Source organism: Scyliorhinus canicula, chromosome 4 (genome assembly GCF_902713615.1).
Source record: "Scyliorhinus canicula chromosome 4, sScyCan1.1, whole genome shotgun sequence".
Taxonomy (NCBI): Eukaryota; Metazoa; Chordata; class Chondrichthyes; order Carcharhiniformes; family Scyliorhinidae; genus Scyliorhinus; species Scyliorhinus canicula.
The window spans coordinates 186,591,128-186,617,825 of NC_052149.1; the positions used below are offsets into that span (position 1 = coordinate 186,591,128).

At 48.0% G+C, this 26,698-nt stretch overlaps 1 protein-coding gene across 6 annotated transcripts in view; it reads left to right on the forward strand.

Annotated features, from left to right (window-relative positions):
* The window catches only part of psd2 (pleckstrin and Sec7 domain containing 2), a 275,923-nt gene extending 251,204 nt beyond the window's left edge, over positions 1-24,719 (forward strand). For all 6 annotated transcript variants that reach the window (XM_038795695.1, XM_038795693.1, XM_038795694.1 and 3 more), the window contains 3 exons: positions 937-1,081; positions 18,734-18,877; positions 23,007-24,719. In XM_038795695.1, the coding sequence (XP_038651623.1) occupies positions 937-1,081; positions 18,734-18,877; positions 23,007-23,225 (508 nt within the window). In that variant the 3' untranslated portion in view covers positions 23,226-24,719. The remainder of the gene's footprint in view (positions 1-936; positions 1,082-18,733; positions 18,878-23,006) is intronic.
* The last annotated feature ends 1,979 nt before the right edge of the window (positions 24,720-26,698 follow it).

A 26,698-nucleotide genomic window follows, 5' to 3' on the forward strand; every position in this document is an offset into this window, starting at 1 on the left:
GCACAGTTGCTTCACAGCCCCAGGGCCCCAGGTTCGAGTCCCGGCTTGGGACACTGTCTGGGAGGAGTCTGCACGTTCTCCCCGTGTTCGCGTGGATTTCCTCCGGGTGCTCCAGTTTCCTCCCACAGTCCAAAGATGTGCAGGTTAAGTGGATCGGCTTTGCTAAATTGCACTTCGTGTCGAAAAAAGGTTAGGTGGGGTTACGGGGACAGGGTGGAGGTGTGGGCTTGGGTAGGGTGCTCTTTCCGAGGGCTGATGGGGACTTAATGGGCCGGATGGCCTTCTTCTGCACTGTGGATTTTGTGAAATAGCTGACTCCAGTCTGAACATTTGCCATGTGAAGATTTTCCTACAGTGCATTAGTTTGCTTCTTTGAATACAACTGAAAATGCCTTTTCTCTTGGTGTGAACCATTTTCAAATGATTTCAAAGTAAACTGATTTAAAATCTGAAAACATTTTTGATGCTACATTTGCGAAGTGCTTATTTTCTTCTTTTCAGATTTTGGTATATGCAAAAGGGAGAGAGAGAGAGAAAGGGTGATGAATAACAGCGAGACTGTATTTTCTTTAAAAACAAAAAATGTGGAAACAATCTTTGTTTATATCTAGTGTATGTACAATTTGCTTTGTATCCGATGCACTCAATAACATTTGAAAATTACCATTCCATCATGCCTCTAGATGGCATCATGGAATTTTCATACTTTAAGGCTACCAGTTACACAGTCCGATTTCCACTAGCATGTTCCTGTCTTTGAATACTTGTGATAATGTTGTGTTCTAACATAATCTAAAATAGTTAATATTATATACTGACCTGCAAAGCTTATTGCATTTCCTGCCTTTGCTGTATGACAACTTAATATTGTAAATATTAAAATAGACAAAGCTGCTTTCAAAGTAATATTTACACTCCTTTTTCAACAATTGACAGAAGTGAAGAGGAAATGCACTCTTGGATATTGAGAATAAACCTGGTAACAGCAATTTTTTCAGCACCCTCCTTCCCAGCTGCTATCGGCTCACTGAAAAAATTCAGCCGGCCTCTTCTCCCTTCGTCTACCACCAAACTCTCCCAGGTGAAATGTATAAAATTATGTGGTATGCAAGTTAATAACTGTGAAGTGTAATATGCTACCTGTTTCCAAACTGATCTTTGCTGTGCAATTAAATTGGGCCACTGACTTGATCAGTAGAGATTTTGTGGCACAGTGGTTAATGCCCCCACCTCTAAACCAGAAGCTCCAGGTTTGAGTGCCACCCCAGGATTTGATGACCAAGAAAGGTGCATCCATAACCTAACCAAAACAGGTTGAGTATCATCCTGAAAATCCTTCCAACAGAATTCTGGGTAGCTTAAAAGAAAATTGGAGCCTTTACCATCACTATCCATGGGCAGCATTCTCCGTCCTGGTGCACCCATTTCTGGTGCAGTGCACCCCCGCCGGCAGCGGAGTCCTCCGCCCTGGCAGCCAGCCAATGCGGTTTCCCATTGTGGGCACCCCACTCTGTCGGGAAATCCACAGGCATGAGAGCACTGCCGGCGAAGGGGAGGATCCAGCTGACAGAGAATCCCGCCCCATATCTCCAGGCAACAACATGCACGTTGCCATAGCAACCTGCACTCTCCAAATTAATTGATATATACCACCACCTATTGACTGATCTAATCCCAGTGACTGACCTAATCACACTACTAAAATGAAATGTCTGAGAGTGTAAACGTTTGTATGAACAATGGCTTTATTTTCAAAAATAGATGAGAACTTGAAATGTGGAAAAATGTTTTGGAAGTATGCATATTACGAGATGCACCTGTAATTTCTGCAGTACACTTTATAGAATGGATAATAAGGCAAGCATGTTCTAGGCTGTCAGGAAATCAGCATTTAAAGGATGAATGATTGTTGGTTGACAAGATCATCAGCAGTGGCAATTTTCTTTAGCTTTGTACAAGGTGATATTTTAAATCTTAAGTTTTGTGTTTTGTATTTGGAGAGAATAGTTAGGGGGTGCAATCTAATGGCCGCATTGCGCCCAGCGGGGATCCGTACAAACCGGTTAGATCACAGGAGAGGCCAAAATCGTTATCCGTGCCGGGCACCGATCGGTTTCCGATCCAACCGGCCCGATCCCATTGACGGGTTCCAGATTCCACCGAGACAAGGCGAGGTTCCAATTAACACCAATTGAGGGCAATCTTCATATCATTAATGGGCCTCCTGAAATCTAACTGGCTCCCCAGTGGGAGGCCACACAGGTGCCATTTAGAACACCATATAGAAACAGGAAGCTGGTAAAATAACTGCTATGGGGATTGGAGGAGGTGAGTAGACATCTTTGAAATTGGACATGCAGCTCAGAGGCTCTGGAGCTGCTGTCCCAATTATCGGGGGAGGGTAGTGGGGGAGCCCCAGCAGGGGGCGGGCCTGGTTAGGGTCATCCCTGTGCTGGAGGGATGAGGGAATCGCGCCTGTGGGCCCAATCATGTATACCCATAACATGGGCAACTTCAGCTGCTGCATTTGTGGATGTGTGGCCTACCAAACACCCCCAGGGCAGAGCCATGTCCATGGTAATATTGTGAATGTCACATTAAATCCCTGTAACCGTGAGCAGCCTCTGGCTGCACAGTTGAAAACTATTGCTAATAAGGACTGCCATTGTGGGTACACAGGATTTCTGTGCGTGGGTTTCCTCCGGGTGCTCCGGTTTCCCCCCACAGTCCAAAGATGTGCGGGTTAGGTGGATTGGCCATGCTAAATTGCCCGTAGTGTCCTAATAAAAGTAAGGTTAAGGGGGGGGGTTGTTGGGTTATGGGTATAGGGTGGATACGTGGGTTTGAGTAGGGTGATCATGGCTCGGCACAACATTGAGGGCCGAAGGGCCTGTTCTGTGCTGTACTGTTCTATGTTCTATATCTCAGGTGAGTGTTAATGCCGAGCATTCCAATAAAACTGTGAAGCCTGGACACTTTGCCTGAACCCTGGAGGCTCAACATCACAGAAGCAGCAGCCAACAATCAAACACCCTAGAGCTGGGCTTCAGCACTGGGGATAACCCGCGACCAGATTGTGAGTGTGTGTGGACCATGGAGGGAACCTGAGCCCGGCACAAGTAATGATCCTGGCAGAGTCTGGTGTCCGGGGTCCCTGCTGTTGCCGGGGTACATGCGCATGGTGGAGGGTCCCCCAGCACAATTGACTCATTAGATAGCACCATGGATCAGCAGAAGCTGAAACCATCCAATGTCTTAGTTCAGCAGTGAAAGCTCATTGTAATGTTTCTGTCATGCAGTGTCAGATAGCACAATCGCTTCACAGCTCCAGGGTCCCAGGTTCGATTCCGGCTTGGGTCACTGTCTGTGCGGAGTCTGCACATCCTCCCCGTGTGTGCGTGGGTTTCCTCCGGATGCTCCGGTTTCCTCCTACAGTCCAAAGATGTGCAGGTTAGGTGGATTGGCCATGATAAATTGCCCTTAGTGTCCAAAATTGCCCTTAGCGTTGGGTGGGGTTACTGGGTTATGGGGTTACTGGGTTATGGGGATAGGGTGGAGGTGTTAACCTTGGGTAGGGTGCTCTTTCCAGGAGCCGGTGCAGACTCGATGGGCCGAATGGCCTCCTTTTGCACTGTAAATTCTATATAAGATCACTGCCGCCATCCCTGTGAATACCAGCCCTCAAAGGGAATTGCAGGGCCTCACTACAGTCCAATTCTCCAACAGATTACTTGAATTCAGACACAGGCCCAAAGGAGTGACAGTGACTCCATGGAACATGATTTCACCTTCCGGATGGCACCATTTGTCCTCCCATCACTGCCACTCCACCATGCCTGGCTTGCTGTGGACTGTCTTTCAACCAGTCTAGATTGCTGCCCTCCCATACTAAGGTGATGCAGTTCAAAACTGGAACTTCTAATACCAGAACTTCTTGAAGTTCAATCTCCCCAGCTTCAATCTCCCCAGCTGAAATTCAGCAACCTTCCACCAGCCATGTTGGGATAGCTCCGTATAGGAGCACTAAACTAGGAAAATACACACAGAAGGCTCTAAGGGAATACCAAAGCTGATTAGTTGTCTTTCATATGGAATATTGGATGGTGTGATTGCTAAAGTTGGTCTGGAATGGTTGTTTTTTTGGTGGCTCTTATTTCAACATAGTAGCTTGGAGAACACTGGTAATCAGTAACAGAGAAAAGGCATGGGGCTGGATTCTCCATAGCCTGACAGCGAAATTGTGGTCGGCGATCGGGCATAGAATGGATTTTCGCGCCAAAATCAGGGCCGACGCAGGTCTGCCATGCTCTGCCCTCTCCAAAATGACGTCATCGCGACTCGCGCCGCACATCGCTTCAACGGCGTTGACGCACCATCGGTCGGCCCTCCCACAATGCTCTGTCCCCGATGGGCCGAGTTCCAGATGGCGCGGGACACGTATGGTATCAGCCGTGCGGGAACCCGACGTGACGGCTGCGGCCTATGACCAGTGGCGCGACACTCAGCCGGCATCTTCTATGCCGCTGGCTGGGGAGGGGTTCTGCAAGGGCTGGGGAGACTGCTGGCAGGTAGCCATGGGGTGCGCTGTGGGGTCACAGTTGGCTGCTTGGGGTCGCGCCCAGCCGAGCCATGTTGTACGGTGCGACCGGTGCAGGTCGCCAGACGTACGTGTGCCCGTCCCGGGACCCGGCCATTCTCCGGCCGTTTTCGGTGTGATGCGCAGACGTTTCTCCCGGCGCCGGTGCTAGCCCTTCAGGGGTACCGAAATCGGTGAGGGGTTCACGCCGATTTGCCGGTTGTGAAACGAATCCCGTGCCGGTATCGGCACTTAGCCGCATGAACAGAGAACCCAGCCCGTGGTGTGGGATTCTAACTAAATGGGGAATTGGCGTTGTGTTCAGTGATACCTCAGTTAGATGAACCAATTATGAACAGCTGAGTGGTGACAGTTTCATAAATGCTACTGAGTCAGCTGGGTTCTTTTTGGGTCACCCAAGGAAATAGAAAAAAAAGGAGTTTTGTGGGAATGATGGCAGAAATACACCCAAGTTTATGACAAGCCTATGTTTCTGAATCAATTTCAATATCAGAAAGTTAAACAGTGCAATATGTGGAGGAATGCAGAATCACCTCAAGCAATGTCAGGATTTCTGAGTTATCATGAGCATATAGGAACTCCCGAGGTTGCTATCAGTTTTGGCAGTGTAATGATGGTTTTGTTGCCATTTTGGATGACAGGAAATTGTATACTTTGGCTACCTACATGATGCAGCAGGCCCAATTTAATTGGCAGACTTCCTGAGGTTTTTTTCTCAATTGCTGCTGAAGTTTTTGGACATTTATGAGTGTATTGAATCTGGCAGCCACCTCTTGACAAGCAACCGGGACATTACTTATGGAAGGAGGATGTCCTGCGGTGCTTTTTCTGTACTTCTTCTACAAGCACTTCCAAACATACTGTAAAAAATGGAGATGTTGAGCGGAATCTCACAGCATTTGCCAAAGTGTCAGGCTCAGACAAAAAACTAGCTTCTAACTCTCCAGTTGCACAGACCAGTTTTTCACAGAGACTTGAGCCGCTTTGTCAAAACAATTGCGTGGGCGTGGTTTGTGCCATCACTCTGGAGGGGCGGAGCCTCATAGAGCTGGGAACCGGTTCCAAGGAGAAAGGGAAGCCATCTTTACATCGCACCCCGATCAGCACTGCAGTCTAATGGCTCCAGCCCCCCTCTCCATCACAGAGGTATCAGGGGCTCTTCTCCCCCCCAAATTCATTGCTGGCAAAGCACCCCCTCCCCACCCCACTGACAATCCTAGCCAGCACTCCCCACCCACCCCTATCCACCACATGACAAGGCAACCCCCCCCCCCCCCGGTGGGGCTCCCACTAGGGTCACCCCCTGGCACTGGTTGGCACTGCCAGTCAACACCCCCCCTCCACCCGACTGCGTCACGCCTGGTCAAACCTGTTGTAAAGTCGGCGAGGTATGAATATTTAATGAAGGGGTCCATATGGCAGGGGTATGGGGGGGGGGGGGCATTAATAGCATTGAAATGAATTCAAATGCATTATATTAAGGTCAGAATCTCCTGGCATCGCTGGCGAGGGGTGGGGAAAATCAGGAAATGCAATCTCTCTGGCGAGAAACTAGTTTCCTGATATTTTCAGCCCACACTACCGATCCTACAGACCGGACAGCGAGTGCGGGTTTAAGATCGCGGCTGATGAATCCCTTTCAACAGATATTAGTGACAGCTTTGCTCAGTGTTGGCGGACTTGCAGCTAGGATTTCTCTGCATAAATCTTTGAAGATGGCAAGACCAGTTTCCAAAACTGTTAATGAAGCATGTGGGGCGGGATTCTCATCGGCTGACACCAGAGTCAGGAAACGTGATCAGACGTAAATCGAGGTCGATGCCAGATGCCTGGCGGAATGCCATCGTCCGGTGCCTCGCCAGTGGCGTGAATGGATTCTATGCCGCATGTACAATAAATAGCATTGGCATATCATTAATGGGCGTGTGCCGCTATTCTCTGGTGCTCCCGCTATGTTCCACGTCCACCAGGAGGAATTACTGATGCCGTGTTTCACTTGTGGTTTTTAAAATTGGGAAACAAGTGCAGTGGCTGCTGAGGGAGAGGATGGAGATAGGTCATGTTCCCAGAGGCACGACACTGCGCTGCCGGTCCTCCTGGCATGGCTGGCTGGGGGGGATGTCTGCCAGGGCCGGGGTAGTAACGGGGGATGACCAGGGGATAGGCCGTGGCGTCGGGGAGACCCCCGGGACAGCGATGTCCAAGCATGGACCACGGCCTGTAAGGTAGCCACTTAGCTGTGAACTCCACTGACCGTCCACCTTGGCTCGTAGAACGACACCAGCCATATGGGTGCACTCACCCCAGCACCCATAACTCCTCCCTCCACCCCACCAACCCCCCTCCCCCCTCACCCACTATCAAATGCCACCCACTAGCGGGTTTCACCTGGCCCACCCAAAGGGAATGGCCATGACAGCCCATACAGGAGGGTGCCGGATGGGAGCTGCAGAGTGTACCACTGGAATGGGTAACCCCAGCCACCCCTACTGGCAGGGACGGGTGCCAGGATCAGAGTTTCCCCCGGTCTGGGCCCCAATGGGGTTAGGTGTGCGGTGCCAAGGGCAGAGTGCCAGGCGAACGTATGGGGATGGGGACGGGAGAAGAGGGAGGGGGCCTTGCGGGTGCAGGGGCTGCAGTGCAGGCCGGGCCACCGTGTAGTCTGTTGGACCTGACCAGGAACAGGGGTACACACCATGCTGACATGTCTACCTTTCACCCCCCTGCAGACAATCCAACCAAAAATGGTTGCCATCTTCCTAGCCACTGGAGCTCTGGAGGATGCACTGAGGCTATTCAAAGAGGAGCTGCTTGGGGAGGACCCTGCAATGGCGGAGTTTGCCCCAGAGGAACAGGAGCCAGCCGTTGAGGATTGAAAGCCACCTGCCCAACAGGCTGAGGGGGAGGTGGGAAGGAGGCGCCACAATAGGCCTTGTGTCTTGACCTGGGTCTCAATGCTCGCGGCCATGGAGCACAGTGACTGGACCACCTGCCTCTGGGACTGTGCCACATCACTCAGTGCCTGTGCCAGGTCGCTCTGTGACCAGCTCAGATCAGTCAGCGTGAGGCCAATGCCCTCGGCACCTGCAGCCAAGACCCATTGTGACTGGGCCAAGCTCTGAACCGACCCTGCAATGTCCAAGTGGCCTTGGTACATAACCGGGACTGGGCAGCCCTGTCCCGAGCCTCGGCCATTGTCCACACACTGTGCCCCAGGCCTTAGACATCATGACCCATGGCCGAAATCTTTGACCCCAAGACCGCCACAGTGGACACCGCCCATGAGGTGTTGGGCTGGGTGGCACGCATGTTCGGCACCAACTCCTGCCCCAGTAGGCAGTTGGACTCTTCCAACTGCACCTGCAGGTGCTGGATGGTTGCTGACAACCCTTCATGTAGTCCCCGGCTCTGTGTCTGCGTCGCCAGCATTGATGGGACTTCTATTTCTAGAGGCCCGAGACCCATCTGGGTGGCAGCTAGTCCTTGGGGTTAGGCCACCCTCCGACCATCCGCCCGCTAGGGGGTTCCTACCTCCACCTGATGTACCACTGCAAGTGTGCGGTGCACATCAGATAGTGCCCCAGGATCCTTTTCACTAACATGCCCAACCAAGGGATGGGGGGGAGTTGGAGACAGCTGTGATGGGATGTCGGTGTCATCCTGGACTGGTGCTCTGGAGAGTAGAGAGCTGGAGTTTGGGGGCTCAAGTTGCTGTCCGGTGCCACCTCGTCGCTGGACATGTTCTAGGATTGTGGCCAGGGATGGAGGACACTAAAAGGGTCCGCCTCGTCGCCAGGTGATCCTGAAAGACACGAGACATGACCCTTGGTTAGACAGCGGGGTTCGGCTGGTGGTGTGTGGGAGGTGGGGTTGCGGCGTGGTGTGGAAGTGGTGGGGTGCTGGGGTTAGGGTTGTGGGGTGGCAGGGTGGTGGGGTGCTGGGTTAGGGTTGGTGGGGTGGCAGGGTGGTGTGCAGGTGGTGGAGTGCTGGGGTTAGGGTTGTGGGGTGGCAGGGTGGTGTGGAAGTGGTGAGGTGTTGGGTCGGTGAGGTGGGGTGGTGTGCCAAGCGTGCCATAGGGATACACCGCAAATCAGTGGGGACTCACTTGGTTTCCCGATGCCAACCTCTGCTTCGGTGACGGCCCTTTCCCTGGGCCCACCGACCAGGTCCAGTGCCCGCTGCTCTGCAACGGTAAGGGGCCGCGGGTACGGAGGCCACCCACCCCCAGTCTTCTCTCTCTCCCTGTAGTTATGCACCATCTTTTCCTGGGTGGGGAAACAGAAATTGCACGGTGTTGGGCAGTTGGGCGCGGGTAGTTGGGCAGCTGGTGGCATTTGTGAACAGGGCACCCGGCCATGGCGGACGGTATGGGTGTCGGCATGTGGTGCAGGGTAGACTGAGAGCAGACTGTTGCTAGTTGGGTCCCGTCACCCTTCAGTGAGAGAGGGGGCAGCTATGGGTCTTTGGGACGGGGGTTTGTGCCAGGGGCACGGTGCTGGCTACTCGCCCCGGCCACCTGACGGTCGGGTCCATGGCGCTCATGCCCTCTGTCAGCCGCGTCCAGGCCCGGTGTACGATGGCAGCCTCCTTCCGGCCCGGGGAACAGGGTGCCATGCCTCTCCTCCATGGCATCCATTGGGGTCTCAAGCTGCATATCTGCAAACCATGTTGCCGCTCTTTGTGCTGCCATCTTGTTGGCTGGAATGAGCGTGTGTGGGGAGTGCCGTGCTTATATGTGGCTTCAGTTTGTCAGCCTCTCGGCTGCCAATCCCGAGGTCGGCGAATCAGTCACCGTTATTCATTGGAATTGCTCTAGTTCCAAGTGGCGCTGGTGCTAGCCCATTAACAGATCCTGAATTGCTCAGGGACCGGTGCCAGTTCCGCGGTCGTAGAACACCACCGATTCAGTCCCGGCATGCCAACTCTAAGCGCACGTTCGGATGGGTTTGAAAGCTTTGGGGAGCTTACAATAGAGATTTACTGAAAACAATTACGAGACTGGTGAAGTTGGGGTTACTTTTCTTAGAGCAGAGAAAGATAAGAGTAAATTTTTTAGGAATGTTTAAAATCACAAAGTCTTTTGATGGAGTAAAAAGAAAGAATGGCCTCCTTCTGTACATTGCTATTCAATAATTCTATGATTCCCGTAAGGTTGTCGGTTCAAGTGCCGCTCCAGAGACTCAGGCATATAATCAAGACTGACATTTCTGTGCAACACCGTGAGGATGTAGAATTGTCAGAGATGGCATCTATTGGATGAGATATTAAATCGAGGTCCCGATTATAGTAAAAAATCCCATGCCACTCTTCAAAGGGTGTTGAATGAATACTTCACATCTGTCTTCACCCAAGAGAATGAGGACGTAGTTATGGAGCTCGGAAGAGAAACTGAGGTTCTTGAACAAATTGTCATGGGGAGTGACAAGGTATTGGAGGTGTTGGCAGGCTTAAAAGTGAACAAATCTCCAGGTCCGGATGAATTGTCTCCCAGGATGCTGTGGGAGACGAGGGAGGAGATTTCAGGCACTCTGACCCAAATTTTTAATTCCTCTCTGGCCACGGGGGAGGTGTCAGAGGACTGGAGAACAGCTAATATGGTCCCACTATTTAAGAAAGGTTGTAGAGATAGGCCAGTGAGTCTCACATCAGTGGTAGGGTAATAATTGGAGAAAATTCTGAAGGAGAGAATCTATCTCCACTTGGAGAGGCAACGTTTCATCAGGAAGAGTCAGCATGGCTGTGTCTTAGGAGGTCATGCCTAATAAATCTGATTGAATTTTTGAGCATATGACCAAGTGTGTGGGTGATGGTAGTAAAGTTGATGTAGTTTACATGGATTTCGGCTAAGCCTTTGACATGGTCCCACATGGGAGATTTATAAAGAAGGTAAATATGCATGGGATACAGGGTAACTTGATAAAATGGATTAAACATTTCTGAACTGATGGAGACAGAGGGTGATGACAGGGCAGCATGGTAGCACAGTGGGGAGCACTGTTGCCTCACAGCTCCAGGGTCCCAAGTTAAATTCCCAGCTTGGTCTGTGCAGAGTCTGCACATTCTCCCTGTGTCTGCGTGGGTTTCCTCCGGGTGCTCCGGTTTCTTTCCACAAGTCCCGAAAGATGTGCTGTTAGGTGAATTGGACATTCTGAATTCTCCCTCTGTGTACCCGAACAGGTGCTGGAGTGTGGCAACTAGGGGCTTTTTACAGTACCTTCATTGCAGTGTTAATGTAAGCCTACTTGTGGCAATAAAGATTATTATTATTATCATAGCTGTTTGTGAAACTTTATGCAATTTGGTTATCATGGTCAGAATTTTACGCTCCCCCAGCAGCTTCTGAGGCCATGGTGGCGATGGGTTTGCTTGGCCAGCATTTCCTCTGGGTTCCCACCCGCCCCACCTGGCAACAATTTTCACCGAGGTGAGCAGAGCTTCAGAAGGGTAGCCCACGCTCACCCCAGTAGAGCCCCTTAACTAGCCAGTTATGGGTCTTTTCCTGCACAGGCTCAATTTTTAGGCTGGTGGGCAGGTAATAGTTCAGGAGGGAATTGTGAAAATAAAGTAAGTTTATTTTGGGACATAGGTGTAGGCTTCCGCATCCCGCCTGAACTTGCCAAATTAATTAAATATGGCAGTTATTAATGATAATATTACTTTTCAGAATCGCCAGGTATCAAATGATACCACTGGCTGCCCTGAAGTTAAGTATAGGTTATTGTAGTTGTTAGGTGTAGTTTAACTTGTAATGTTTTATGTTGCATGTCGAAGTAATCCTTGTGTGTAAATAAACTATCTTTGAACTTGAACTGACTAACTGGTTGTTTGGTCTTTGATCGATACTCGGTAAGGCCTTGTGGTGGTATCATTTGATACCTGGTGAATCTCAAAAGCAATATTATAATTAATAACTGGCATATCTAATTAATTTGGTAAGTTCAGGCAGGATGCGGAAGCCTACACCTATCTCCCAGACCCCGATCGACCCTTGGTGACCTCCGAGACATTCCCCACCCTAGTCCGCCACATACCTGTCCACCAGGTCCCGGGACCTAGTGCGAGGCACCTCCCTGCAATGCCTGATCTGGTAACTGCAGCACTGTGCCTGTAGAGCTTCCGGCTAACGGCTAATCTGATTGGCCAGTCGCTCTTGTAACCATCTCAGATGGCCACCTGCAAAGGACCATGGGAATTATGGCCAACCCAGGACTCCGACACACTCAGAGCTTGTGTGTACATGCAACCCAGATAGCTAAGCGCAATCGAAACCCCCGCTTGTTTGCATTCTAATGGCCCATTTCCCCAGAACAAAAGGACCTTCTGCTCAGGTAACCGATACAGATGCAGACTAACTGGCGCTACTCTCTTTGCTAAGAAAGCCCAAACAGCCAAGGTCAATGACCGCTCAGGACATGCCCAGCCATCAAGGCATCCGCCTCTTTATTGGCCAAAATCGAAGGCAGTGATCGAAGCCTGTCGAATTATTGGGTCCAAAGCTAAGGACCGCCCCAAAGAGCGCGAAAGCCCAGAGGGATAAAAAGAGACACAGCCATGTGCTCGGTCTCTCTTGGCCCCAGCCTACACCTAAAACCAAGTTAGCATTACGACCAGAAGACAAGTTCAAGACCAACAATCGCTACCAGACGGATGAGCCCAGCAGAAACGAAGCCATTTCTTCTACCCAGCCACACAAGATCCGAACAAAGGCCTTGTTCATCTGCAAAGAGCCGGTTGCCCTGAAGTTAAGTGTAGGTTATTGTAGTTGTTAGGTGTAGTTTAACTTGTAGTGTTTTATGTTGCCTGTCCAAGTAATCCTTGTGTGTAAATAAACTATCTTTGAACTTGAACTGACTAACTGGTTATTTGGTCTTTGATCGCTACCCAGTAAAGCCTTGTGGTGGTACCATTTTATATCTGGCGACTCTGAAAAGCAATATTATCATTAATAACTGCCATATCTAAATAATTTGGCAATATTATTGGTGACGCTGGTGGGATATCATTCTACTCATTAAAAAGAGTAACATTATTGGCGACTCTAAAGAGCACCATTATTAATTGGCAACATTACTCCGGTGCCGATTTGGCAACACTCTCCAAGGCTGAACTTCCTCCTCAATGAGGGGTGGTAATTCTGCTTTATGGCAATCAATGCTCGTTTGATCATAATATAACATCAGGGCTGGTGGAGTTGACAGGAATGATGGGCCAAGTTTCCTGACAGTCATTACACTTCCAAAGTTACTTCAAGATATTTGATGTCACGCAAAGTCATATACCAATGCAGGTTTTGTGACACAGTGGTGGCGGGTTTGTGAGGAGATTGTTGTAGTTGTTGGAGGTCAATCATCTCAACTTCAGGACATCACTGCAGGAGTTCCTCAGGGTAGTGTCCGAGGCCCAACCAGCTTCAGCTACTTCATCAATGACCTCCCTTCCATCATAAGGTCAGAAGTGGGGGTGTTTGCAGATGACTGCACAATGTTCAGCACCATTTGTGACTCCTCAGATATCAAAACAGTCCATGTCCAAATGCAGCAAGAATCGGACAGTATGTAGGCTTGGGCTGACAAGTGACAAGTTACATTCGCGCCACACAAGAGTCAGGCAATACACCATTCCCCTTGACATTCAATGGCATTACTACCGCTGAATCCCCCATAATCCACATCCTAGGGGTTACCATTGATAAAAACTGAACTGAACTAGTCACATTAATTCTGTGGCTACCAGGGCAGGTCAAAGACTAGGTATCCTATGGCGAGTAACTCACTGCCTGACCCCCCAAAGCCTGTCCATTATCTACAAGGCACAAGTCAGGAGTGTAATGGAATACTCTCCACTTGCCTAGATGAGTGTAGCTCCAACGACAATCAAAGCTCAACACAATCCAGGACAAAGCAGCCCGCTTGATTGCTCCCTCTTCCACAAACATTCAAACCCTCCCCACCAACAAACAGTGGCAGCCATGTGTATCGTCTACAGGATACACTGCAGTAACTCACCAAGGTTCCTGAGACAATACCTTCCAAACCATTACCATCTAGAAGGACAAAAGCTTTCTTAAGTTGTGAAGGATATTTCAATTTCTGTTTTAATCCCATCTGTATGGCCTAATCTATATTTCTCTCCCTGTAAAATGATTAAAAGTTGAATGATAATCAATGCTTTTTACTTCCTAGTTTTCTGTGTGAGAATGTTTCAATCGGATTGCTTTCTCAGACTGCTTGATGACTCCCCTGTTCCTGAACCTAGCAGTCCCCTCCAGATGTTGCCAGAATTAGAGTACCTTTTTTCAAAGGGAAATCAATGCCGCAGAACTAGCTAGATCTTTTTGGAAGCTGATGCTCAATCAATGACTCCAGAAGCAAGATTGGACGTCAATTGAAGGCTTTATTGGGCTAGATGTTTTCCCCAGCAGCGCAGGTACAGAATGAAGCAGCTGGGGAGACACAGACTCTTATACTCCACCTTACTGGGCGGAACCAGCAGGCAGGCTTCACCAATGATCTTGCTGTCTCAGGTCTCCCACACCAATGGTCTTACAGCCTCAACCTGGGTACCGTAATACCCCTAATACCGACTACCACATTCACCCCCTGTTTAAAAAAGAGTCCAGTGGGGGTTGTGGTGTTGCGTTATACAGTGGTAGAGGTTGAGATTATGGTGGTACCCGTAGGTGGTACAGTGTTTTGCCTTGTTACATGTCACAACTATTTACAGTATTTATTTATATGTACATATCAAAATGAAGCAATTAGTCGATCGGGGTTCCTGGTCGTCCTCTGTGAACATCGCAGTTTCGCCGGCGATGCAGGCGCCGGCTCGGGCATCCGTGACTCCGAGAGCGTGACTTCGGTTTCTTCGGTAGCTTCATCACTCCTAGATGGGACCATGGGGAGAACTGATCCACCTGGGAAGGGGGAGGCCTCATGGGTTGGCACATATGCCGCAGGATAGGGCATCAGGACGCTCGTTTAGCTTCCCAGGATGATACAAGATCTCATAGTTGTAGGTGGAGAGCTCGATCCTCCACCGTAAGATCTTATCGTTCTTTATCTTGCCCCGCTGTGCATTATCGAACATGAAAGCTACCGACCATTGGTCAATGAGGAGCGTGAATCTGCCGGCCAGGTAATGCCTCCAATGCCGCACAGCTTCTACTATGGCCTGGGCCTCCTTTTCAACGGAGGAATGACTGATTTCTGAAGCATGGAGGGTGCGTGAGAAGAAGGCCACGGGCCTGCCCACTTGGTTGAGGGTGGCCGTCAGAGCTACGTCGGACGCGTCGCTCTCGACTTGGAAAGGAAGGGATTCGTCGATTGCATGCATTGTGGCCTTTGCGATGTCCGCTTTCATGCGGCTAAAGGCCTGGCGGGCCTCTGCCGACAGGGGAAAGACTGTGGATTGGATTAGTGGGCGGGCCTTGTCTGCATAATTGGGGACTCACTGGGCGTAATATGAAAAAAATCCCAGGCAGCGTTTCAGGGCCTTGGAGCAGTGGGGGAGGGGAAACTTCATGAGGGGGCGCATGCTTTCGGGATCTGGGCCTATAACTCCATCATGTACTACGTAGCCGAGGATGGCTAGACGGTCGGTGCTGAACACACATTTGTCCTGTTTTTGTAGGTGAGATTAAGGATTTTTGTGATATGGAGGAATTTTCGGAGGTTGGTGTCATGGTCCTGCTGGTCGTGGCCGCAGATGGAGACATTGTCGAGGTACGGAAACATGACCCGCAAACCGTATCGGTCCATCTCCCGTTGGAAGACCGAGACTCCATTTGTGACATCGAAGGGAACCCTAAGGAAGTGGTAGAACCAACAATCTGCTTCGAATGCAGTGTATTTGCGGTCTTACAGGCGGATGGGGAGCTGGTGGTAGATGGATTTGAGGTCTACCGTGGAAAAGACCTTGTATTGTGCAATCTGATTGACCAAATCAGGGGCGGGATTCTCCACTACCCGGCGAGGTGAGGGGTCCCGGCGTAGCGGAGTGGCGCCAACCACTCCGGCGTTGGGCCTCCGCACCTTTAGGGGCCAAGCCCTCACATTGAGGGGCTAGGCTCACGCCAGAGCGGTTGGCACCACACCGACTGGCGCCCAAACCGGCTCCAGCGGCCTTTGACGCCTGCTGCCCGGCGCCGGAGCTGGCCGAAAGGCCTTCGCCGGTTCGCGCATGCGCCGGTGCGTCAGCTGGCGCTGACGTCACCACCGGCGCATGCGCGCTGGGGGATTCTCTTCCCCCTCCGCCATGGTGGAGGCCGTGGTGGCGGCGGAAGAAAAAGAGTGCCCCCACGGCACTGGCCCGCCCGCCGATCGGTGGTCCCCGATCGCGGGCCAGGCCACCGTGAGGGCACCCCCCGGGGTCTGATCGCCCCGCGCCCCCTCAGGACCCCGGGGGCCCGCTCGCGTCGCCGATCCCGCCGCCACCAGAGGTTGTTCAAACCACGGTGGCGGGAGAGGCCTCTCAGCAGCGGGACTTTGGCCCATCACGGGCCGGAGAATCGCCGCAGGGGGCTCGCCAATCGGCGGGTGGTGTTTCCCACCCCCGCCAATTCCCGGGTGGCAGAGAATTTCTGTCATGGCGGGGGCGGGAGAGGGTACGCGTCGAGCTGCGTATACCTGTTGATGGTCTGACTATAATCGATGACCATCCTGTGCTTATCCCGAATCTTTACAACCACTACTTGTTGCTCGCCGCGATAATACCTTCTTTCAGTAGCCGCTGGACTTCCAACCTAATGAAGGTCCGATCCTGGGCACTGTACCGTCTGCTCCTGGTGGCGACGGGTTTGCAATTAGGGGTGAGGTTCACAAAAAGGGAAGGCGGGTCGACCTTGAGGGTCGTGAGCTGCAGACAGTGAGGGGGCGTATAGGGCCGCCGAATTTAAAGGTTAAGCTCTGGAGGTTGCATTGGAAGTCTAACCCTAGGAGCGTGGCAGCGCAAAGGTGAGGAAGGACATAGAGTTTAAATTCCCTTACCTGGACCGTGAGGTTATGGGGCCTCACGGTAGCATGGTGGTTAGCATCAATGCTTCACAGCTCCAGGGTCCCAGGTTCGATTCCCGGCTGGGTCACTGTCTGTGTGGAGTCTGCACGTCCTCCCCGTGTGTGCGTGGGTTTCCTCCGGGTGCTCCGGTTTCCTCCCACAGTCTAAAGATGTGCGGGTTAGGTGGATTGGCCGCTAAATTGCCCGTAGTGTAAGGTTAATGGGGGGATTGTTGGGTTACAGGTATACGGGTTACGTGGGTTTAAGTAGGGTGATCATTGCTCGGCACAACATTGAGGGCCGAAGGGCCTGTTCTGTGCTGTACTGTTCTATGTTAGCTACGCAGAACCCCTTGATATCTACAGAGTGAGACCCGGAGGCCTGGGAGATTCTTTGGTTAACTGGTTGTATGGGAAGAGAACAGCGCCTTACCGTGTTGGGGTGTATGAAGCTGTCTGTGCTCCCGGAGCAGGATGTTTTGTGTCTGTTGATGAGCACAGTCGTCGTCGCGGTCGAGAGCATTCAGGGCCGAGACTGGTCCAGGGTCACCGAGGCGAGTCGTGGTAAAAGTTGAAGATTTTCCTCAGGCGGTGTGTGGTCAACCGAATCGGAGTCCTGAGACTCCAGCCAAGATGGCAGCGCCCACGGGTCGCGCATGGCTGGGGGTGTGCAAGATGGCGACGCCCACACGTTGCACATGGTCCCAGGTGGCGGCGCCCGGCGCCCGCAGGTGGCTCGGGAAAACTAAGATGGCAGCGCCCGCTGCCCGCACGTGGCCCGTGGAGAGAGTTGTGGTGCCGGACCCCGTTCGCCCCCGGAGACGGCGGCAACCGCCTGGGCCTGGCGTACCGCCACGAAATGGCCCTTTTTGCCGCACCCTTTGCAGGTGGAGGAGCAGGCCGGGCAACGCTGCCGGGGGTGCTTGGCTTGCCCGCAAAAATAACAGCAGGGCCCCCGGGGGTTGCCTAGTAGCCGGGCGGCAGAAGCTTGTGGGGGGCTGGGGAGTGCATCGTGGTCGGCCGGGGGCGGGTTCCACGCTGCCCAAGGGGCTGCCACACGGTCAGGGATGTACATGCGGACGTTTCGGTAGGCCACATCCAGGGAGCTAGCAAGGGCCCGTGCCTCCTAGAGGCCTAGTGTCTCTTTCTCCAGCAGCCGCTGACGGATTTGGGAGGACAGCATACCTGCAACGAATGCGCCCCAGATTAAAAGTTCTGTGTGGTCGCTGGCTGAAACTTGCAGGCAGTCACAGTTCCTACCTAGTACCAGAAGCGCATGGTAGAATTCATCCAGCGATTCCCCCCGGGATTTGTCGCCTTGTCGCTAGCAGATGTCAGGCGGAGACCGGATTTACTGGGCCTTTCAACAGGGCCATCGCGGCCTCGAAGTTGTCCGCATCCTCGATGAGGGTGTAGATCTCTGGGCTCACCCTCGAGTGGAGAACTTGCATCTTCTGGTCCTCCGTGGGTGTAGTCGTGGCCGTTCTGAGGTACCTGTTGAAGGTAGCCAGCCAGTGTTTGAAAGTTGCCGCTGCGTTTGCCGCGTGGGGGCTGAGTAGCAGACACTCTGGCTTAATTCGGAGCTCCATTCTTTAAAATCTAGTCCAATGAATTGATGCTCAATCAATGACTCCAGAAGCGAGATTGGATGACAATTGAAGGCTTTATTGTACTAGATGTTTCCCCCAGCAGCGCAGGTACAGAATGCAGCAGCTGGGGAGACACAGACTCTTATACTCCACCTTACTGGGCGGAACCAGCAGGCAGGCTTCACCAATGATCTTGCTGTCTCAGGTACCTCCCACACCAATGGTCTTACATTGTCAACCTGGGTACGGTAATATCCCTAATACTGACTACCACAGAAGCATTCTTCGAATTCAGCAGTAAATGGGTGTCCTTTCTCCCACTAACAGGACAATCCGGGTTAATAACGGTTTGGATAGTTTTAGAAGTGTGTTTGATAAATTCCAATGTTCAATCGGATTTTCTTCACACATAATGCAATGAAATTAGATCACACAAACATGTACTTGTAAACTCCTTTAATTAAACGTAAATCTACGATAATTATAAAACACTGACTGTTCCTGCATTTAAGGTGCATTCACTTACAAAAACAAATTGTATAATGTGTGGAATGTAGGAGGAGCAACTCAAGTCGCACTGGACTAAATGGAGACAGATTTCAACTGAATTAGCGGAACATAGCACCCACCCTCCTGAGAAGAACGTGAAATCGAAAGATACAGAGGAATACAGGCTTAAGGAACATTATTTATTATTTGAGGTGAGTATACGTTTTGACATTTAGCACCCAAAAAAAACCATACAGGATTTGGGTTGGCAGATTATATTTGGCATTCAAAAGGACAGTATATGTTACATTTTTGATAATTTTCTGTTTATACCACTTGAAAGTGGTATACTAGGGGTTTTTCACAGTAATTTCATTGCAGTGTTATTATAAGCCTACTTGTGACAATAAAGATTATTATTATTAGCAGTAGCAGTCTTATCATTAAGTGGTGCTCAATAGTGGCATGTTCCCTTATTCATAGCTGCCAGCCTCTACATGCATATTGTTGAAGCTTGATGTAAAACAATGGAGGATTTAGCTTCTTGGTTCCTATTTGTAGTAACATTGCAAATGCATTTGAAAAGAACATATTTATAATGATGTCACACATGGTGATTAGAACAGTTCTTCCCCCAATTTGGTAAAACTGAGCCTTTGGACGTCAAATGATTGTTTTTGTGACCTGTTCTTTCTTTCAGCATAGGAGCAGCCAATTAGAAAATTAACCTTCACATAACTACACTTTAGAAGCACTTTCATAGTATCAAAATACTTGTAGATATCACCTGTAATATTATAGATTATTTTATTTCTGCAATCTTTCAGTTTAAAGACAATTTGACACCAGAATCAAACTATCATTAGTGTCCAATGATTACTTTTCACTGTCAACTTTGGATTCATCTTCCCATTCGCTTAAACTCACATGCATTCCTTTTACTAATGTTAGTTAATGTTGTGTGACTGAATAATTAGTCAGCAAAATTCTGTTCTATTCTATTATATTTACATAGATTTTTCAAAACTGGTTTTACTGAAGCCTTTAGCAAAATGTTACAATTTTATGCCTGTCAACTTGCCAAGACATTGATACCGTATTTGCAGGTCCCTGGTGGTCAAGACTAGAAATTTCTGTTGATGAACAGCTTTCAGTGGCAGGCATTTGCTTAATGATGACATCAAAAGCGTGGGCTAGAATTTTATGCTCCCCCATCAGCAGGTTTCCAGACAGGGCGGATGTGTGAAATTGTAGGGATGGGATTCCCTCCGCGTTCCTGCCTTTCTTGGCCACTCGGCGATTTTAAACTTGCTCTAATTGAGGCCCTTAAGTGGTCAGGCAGTAGCCTCCGTCTGGAGTCAGAACCTCCCCCTCCCAACCTTAAAGTCAGAAGCCTCCAGCTTCCCTCCCCCTGACCCGGCCTCTCCCTGAGACCCCAATAGCCCTCTTCGTGCCCCCAGGAAGGTGATTGGCCAGCAGCCAAAAATATGATTGGCCAGCAGTTCCCGAGTGAGGAGCAAAAGTCCTGCCTGCAACCACTTATTCAAGCATAAAATGCATCCCCATCATCCAAAAAATTCAGGTTATGATTTTCCTGTCATGGTTGTCTACACACAATGTCCTTTCCCACAAAAATGTGAGAGAGCTTCATTAGGAAACAGATTCTATGAAGTGACAGTAAAGTAAACCAGTCTTCTCACCCCATTCCTGCCCAGCTGTACGTTTCTCCTTCTCAACTGGGAGTTCAAGGCTAGCAAGGTTATCGCTTGATGGGAGATCCTTTAATTAAGGCAATTTTTTTCCTGATGTTTAATAAGCATAATATGGAAATTGATTTCAGCACTTCCCTATCACAATAGGCTTAATTTTCCTAGCCCCCACTGTCCGCGTGGAGTTTGCACAGTCTCCCAATGTCTGCGTGGGTTTCACCCCAGAACACAAAGATGTGCAGAATAGGTGGATTGGCCCCTTAATTGGAAAAGAAAATAATTGGCTACTCTAAATTTAAATAAAAAAAAACAGATTTCCTAGCCCCGTGATGACTCAAAGACAGAAGAGCCTGGAAAATATACAGCATTTTGTTACTAGCTGAGCATCCCCTTACCCTATGCCGAAGCCACCAGCTCAGTGGAGGCAGTCTCCCTGTGGCAGGTTTGGGGGTATTAGAGCTGGAGGCTGTTGTGTTATGCTTCCTCATGTAGCATAAGCTGCTTCCTTGATGTATACTCTGACAAAGGAAGGTTCAGACTTGGAGATAGGTTCAACACATTTATTGAACAGTTAACAATTCTCCTACTTGAGTTCGACTCTCCTGCTAATCTATCCATAGTAACTCAATCTAACTAACTAGTCTGCTCTAATCCACGTGTGAGTGTGACACTTTCTGATCTGCCCCTGTCTCTCTGAGTGTTGCCTATGGAAAGAGAAAGAGCATGTGTGCCCTGTCCTTTTATATGGGTAGCCCCCTTGTGGTAGTGTTACCTCTGGGTGTGTCTTGACTGCCCATTGGTCGTGTCCTATTTTACTGACCTATTGGTTGAATGTCTGTGTGTCATGATGTCTCTGGTGCTCCCTCTAGTGTTTACCTAGTCTCAGTGTATTTACAATAACCTCTTGTGTACCTACAGTTGCATATCACCACAAAGGCTCCATGCCCCATTGACAAGGCTGCGAGCAGCACAGGCCACAATCGCAGACATATTCGATCCAGTAGAAGTACTTCCCTCTTTGGGCAGCACGGTAGCACAGATGGCTAGCACTGTGGCTTCACAGCGCCAGGATCCCAGGTTCGATTCCCTGCTGGTCATTGTCTGTGCGGAGTCTGCACGTTCTCTCCGTGTCAGCGTGGGTTTTCTCCGGTTTCATCCCACAGTCCAAAGACGTGCAGGTTTGGGGGATTGGCCATGCTAAATTGCCCATAGTGTCCAAAAAGGTTAGGAGGGGTTATTGGGTTGTGGGGATAGGGTGGAAATGAGGGCTTAAGTGGGTCGGTGCAGACTCGCTGGGCCGAATGGCCTCCTTCTGCACTGTATGTTCTATCCTCCATTCATATGGACCTGACGGCCTTGATTTTATTTATTTCCACACTAAAGTGTAGGCCAGAAATGATGCCTCCATGTTGTGGGGCCTTGTGATCTCCAATCTGCCTCAGCAACTGCCATCTCTCCCTTTGGCGCTGTAGAGGCTTCAAGACTGCATCCAGAGTTCACCTGCTGTCTTTAATTGAATGCAAAATGGAAGCAGCCAATTAAGAGATAGCCCTCCAGATGATTGCTGAGCCGGCCTCACGTTCTCCCTGTGTCTGCATGGGTTTCCTCCGGGTGCTCTGGTTTCCTCCCACTGTCCAAAGACGTGAAGGTTAAGTGGATTTTCCATGCTAAAATGCCACTTAATGTTCAAAAAAAAGTGTAGATTAGGTTAAGGAGTTATTGGGATAGGGTGGGGAAGTGAGCTTGTGTGGAATACTCTTTCCAAGGGTCAGTGCAGACTCGATGGGCCAAATGGCCTTTGTCTGCGAGGATTTTATATCCTATGGCGAGTGCTTGCCACCCGAGACCAACGAGGAGGCTCCAAGCTATCTTTGACAGGTTTGCTGCCACTTAAAGTTCAATTAAACATCAATTGGCAGCAGACAGGACTTCCATCCGCACTTGGATAGATATCCTGCCTTGAAGAGCTGTCAGCAAATTCCATTGGTGAACAACTCTGCAGCCCATCCAGACACAGCACTGCTGTGTCCATAAGAGGCATTTCAATGCTGTGCCTGAAAGTAAGGGCAGGAAGCCAGTGTGCAGTTCAGTGGCCGAGGTCCTGGGTGAGGAGGGTAGGGGCGATTGGGTTATCAGGGCCAGGGGGTGGGGTGTCTGGTCTTTGAGGGGAGGGCTCCCACAATCCCCATCCCATCTTCCTATCCGAGATCGAGAATGTTAACTTGATTTCCCAACCTGAGCTATACAGCATCTGGAAGGCAGGAAAAGGCCCTTAAGTGGCCATCCAAGGATCTTAATTGAGACATTAAATCATGTCCAGAACGGGACGGACAGGATCCCGGAGAGAATCCTAACCATGCAATTCCCACACCTAACTCCACCTCACTTCAAAACCTGCCATAAGGGAGTGTGAAATTCAGGCTCATGTTTAATATAAAAATTTCATTTTGGTTTTTAAATTATTACGTGAAATAGTCACCAAATTTTACGCGAGATAGTTTTTGATTTTTCAACTTTTAGCTGGAGACTTAATGCATTATGTGACTCATTTTCTATTGTTTAGCGTTTTATGAAATGGAAGATTTTGCCCTTTGTGTTAAACATACTCCTGAATTGTAATTGACATTCACAGAAAAGCCGATATGAAGCATATATTAACCTACTGAAGGCAAAACTAAAGGTAGGAACTGACGATCTGGAAAAAATAGAAGCAATTATTTTCAGCTTTGAAAATGATGAAAATTCCTTAAGGAAGACTCAGTCTAGTCCTTCTCTGAACCAAGGACATTTTTCTCTAAATGGCAAAATGGAAAAGGACATTACGGAACAGAAATGTTATCCCAAACAATGAGCTATGTAGTTATAGGAATTCACAAATTCAGTTGCTCTTGTGTGGATTAAAGAATGGAAAAGTTCCAAAAGTGGGTTCAGAAATGTATTGCGCATAGTATTTAAGATTTACTTGTATTTTGTTTAAAGATTGCATTTATTCTGTACCTTTGCTACTGATATTCCTCAAAGTTCCCTGTTTTTCTTCTCCTTTTCATCCTCTTACATGTTTTATTTGTCACCCCAGTTCAGGACATTATTTATCAAAATAAAATCTCCTCTGTGAACATGTGTAACTACTTTTTAATATTTTTTTATTTGTACCGAACCCTACTGATCTCTTCACTCGTCGTTGCATCCTTCCATGTATTATTTCTGTACTTGACAGTACATAGACTCAAAATCTTTCTAAGGTTTTGATCCCTGTTTCTATCAATCTGTCAGGAGTGCTTTGAGCAGATTTATTTTTTCATAAAAGCTGTTTGATTTTTGGTGTTAAGCTAATTAAAATGAGCAGAATTCATTGGTTATTGTGTTTGACTGTCAGTCTCCAAAAGCTCCCTGCGGTTTTTTTAAAAGTTAGTATTATTTTACAAAAATATTTCTTATTGCAGTGAGACATTAAATGGCCAACAGTCTTTTGTAGCTTTACTGCCAGCCACTTTAAAGCTCCACTGTATTTATAGGGCTTAACAGTTTTAATGCCCTGAAAAATGAGGCAATAGTTTTATAAAAATGTGTTTTAAAATGTTGTTTATAAATATCCTCTGTGTGTGTTATAAATAAATGTTCAAATAAGGGTTGAGTTCCTATATTGCTTGTCATTATGATTGATGTTAAGTATACCTGGTAGTTTGCATGCTCGAATTCTATCCATGTCTGTGGGGAAAGGAAGAGCTAGCTTTCCTCATGATTGCTGTAATTTGTTATTTTTAATCTCTAATATTCTAGGTCTAATTTTGCATATTAACTTGTTTATTCACCAAATGCTTGATCTACTAGGTCCTTCTTTTATTGAGGAAAGAAATATATTTATTTGATTGTTGTTAAATTATTATCAAATATTGTACAGAAATGCTGATACCTACGCAAGTATAATTTTGTGTATGGTGATGTGAATATTGTTAATTGCGATTTTGGACAACTAAGTACACATCTTCATTTTTCCTTATAAAAAGATAATTTACTTGGATTTTGTTCAGAACGTAAAAGCAATTATATGAAGGTATAATTTTTTTTCTTTTAAAAACAAATCCTGATATCTGGCATTTACGAGAATGCTGTATCTGTAATGGTGCTTCTTCTACCAATTGATTTTCTTTATGTGCAATATAATGTGTGTGATTGTCGTATTAATCAAATTTGTGCCAGTATTTTTATCATGGTAATGTGGAAAATATAGATTCTCAAGTATTGGGATCATTATTATACTCATATTTGTTACAAGGATACAAAACAGTAAAATATGTTTGTTACAAACAGTACGCACACAAAATAAACAAAATGACATGTAGCCAGACAATGAAATTTGCTTTTTATTCCATCTTGTGAAATACTTGGCCTAACGGAGCCGTTAAGTAATTGGCAGATTACATTGACGGCTGCATACTATCTACTGTTAGTTGTATTATCTTTTCCCTACTCTATAACATTTTCATTCAGATGAGCAAACATTTTGTTCTTTAGTTCTCAAATAATTTCAAAAATAGCTTTTGAAAGAACTGATATTTGTTCTTTTCCTAAAAAGCTTATGTTTAAGTAACACACTTATTTTCTATATATTAGATATAAAGATACATAATTTTTTTAATTCACTGCCTTCACAGCAGGCCTGGAACTCTACCGAGTAAAACGCAGAAATATCATAAATTTCCTTAATGACAGAAAAATTGTACTTCAGATTGTGACCATGTGGTGACCATTAAAGAGCTATGGAGAGCATAATAACACATGTAAATCTGTCTGGTGAAAGTGCTGACAGTAGCGGGTGCACCCTGGTCACAACAATCCCTGAGCTTCCCTCCAGTCACCTTGAAATGAAAATGGATCATAGTGACAAAGAAGCTAATTTAGGGACATATTTTAAAAATTGAGTCAGAGTTCCTATGAGCCAGCAGTGCTATTTTTCTTCTGCCTTTTTCAATAACACTTTGAAAACTTAATAAGAATATATATTTTTAAGTCTACCTTTTAGTAGACTTTAGTATTTTAGTATTTCGTATCTGTCCAGCGATGTAATACTTGCTGGCACTTGCTTTGACATTTCTTTCACCTTCACTATATCATATGTAGATTATTCAGGTTTTTATGTAATAATAATTACTATTCTGAATTAAAGTGAATTGAGAAACATGTATCTGAAATTATAATCCTGCCCAGGCCCAGGAAGATCCTTGTCCACTTTGTAAGAGCTGATCCAAGTCCATTTTCTTCAATGGTCCATACCAGGATTCTCGCCTCGGCCCAAGGTCAGATGCACTGCTGTTACTTTTGAAAGGTCAGGTTTCCGTGCCTTACCTCTGAGAGCCAAGGATGTAGGAACACCTAAATTTGGGAATTCATTTCCTCCAAGAGCCTTCTATGCGGTGGACAAGTGCTCTAAAACTTCCAAGGTCCAAGGAGTTTCCCATGTAAGGCCAGGACCCAAAAATATAATGCAAGTGGACTGGAAGGAACTATGGCCTTGAAGCACCATCACATTCAAGGATATGGGACAAGTGTTTATCATCATAGACTTATCATAGCATTTACAGTGCAGAAGGAGGCCATTCAGCCCATCGAGTCTGCACTGGCTCTTGGAAAGAGCACCCTACTTAACCCCACATCTCCACCTTATCCCCGTAACCTTGCAACCCCATCTAACCGAAGGGCAATTTGGCATGGCCAATCCACCTAACCGGCACATCTTTGGACTGTGGGAGGAAACCAGAGCACCCGGAGAAACCCACGCAGACACGGGGAGAACGTGCAGACTCCGCACAGACAGTGATCCAAGCTGGAATCGAACCTGGGTCCCTGGTGCTGTGAAGCCATAGTGCTAACCACTATGCTACCATGCTGGTAAATGGGATTAGCGTGAGATTAGATAGTTATTGTTGGTGCAGACTCGATGGGTCAAAGAGACTTTTCTGCACTGCAGGACTCTATTACTCTCTATGACTATGCCTCAATGGATTGATAAGCTGATTAATAAACTGCTCTGAACTGCAACTGGTTTGAAACTACACTGCAGCAATTCAATATCGTAAATTACGAGTTAAACAACAGCATGCGAAATTTCTCTATTTGACATGACAATGTAACAGCAATGGAAAATTCGATGTAGAAATAACCTGAATTTCAAACATATACCTGAAGCAGCATGCCTGACCAGCTCAAGTTATATCTATATATATATAACTATATAACTCCTCTGCTTTGTTATCAATGGCAATTAGTTAGAAATGACTTCTTTATTTCATCTTCAATAGGTTTTATTTTATTCTGAGTGCCTAA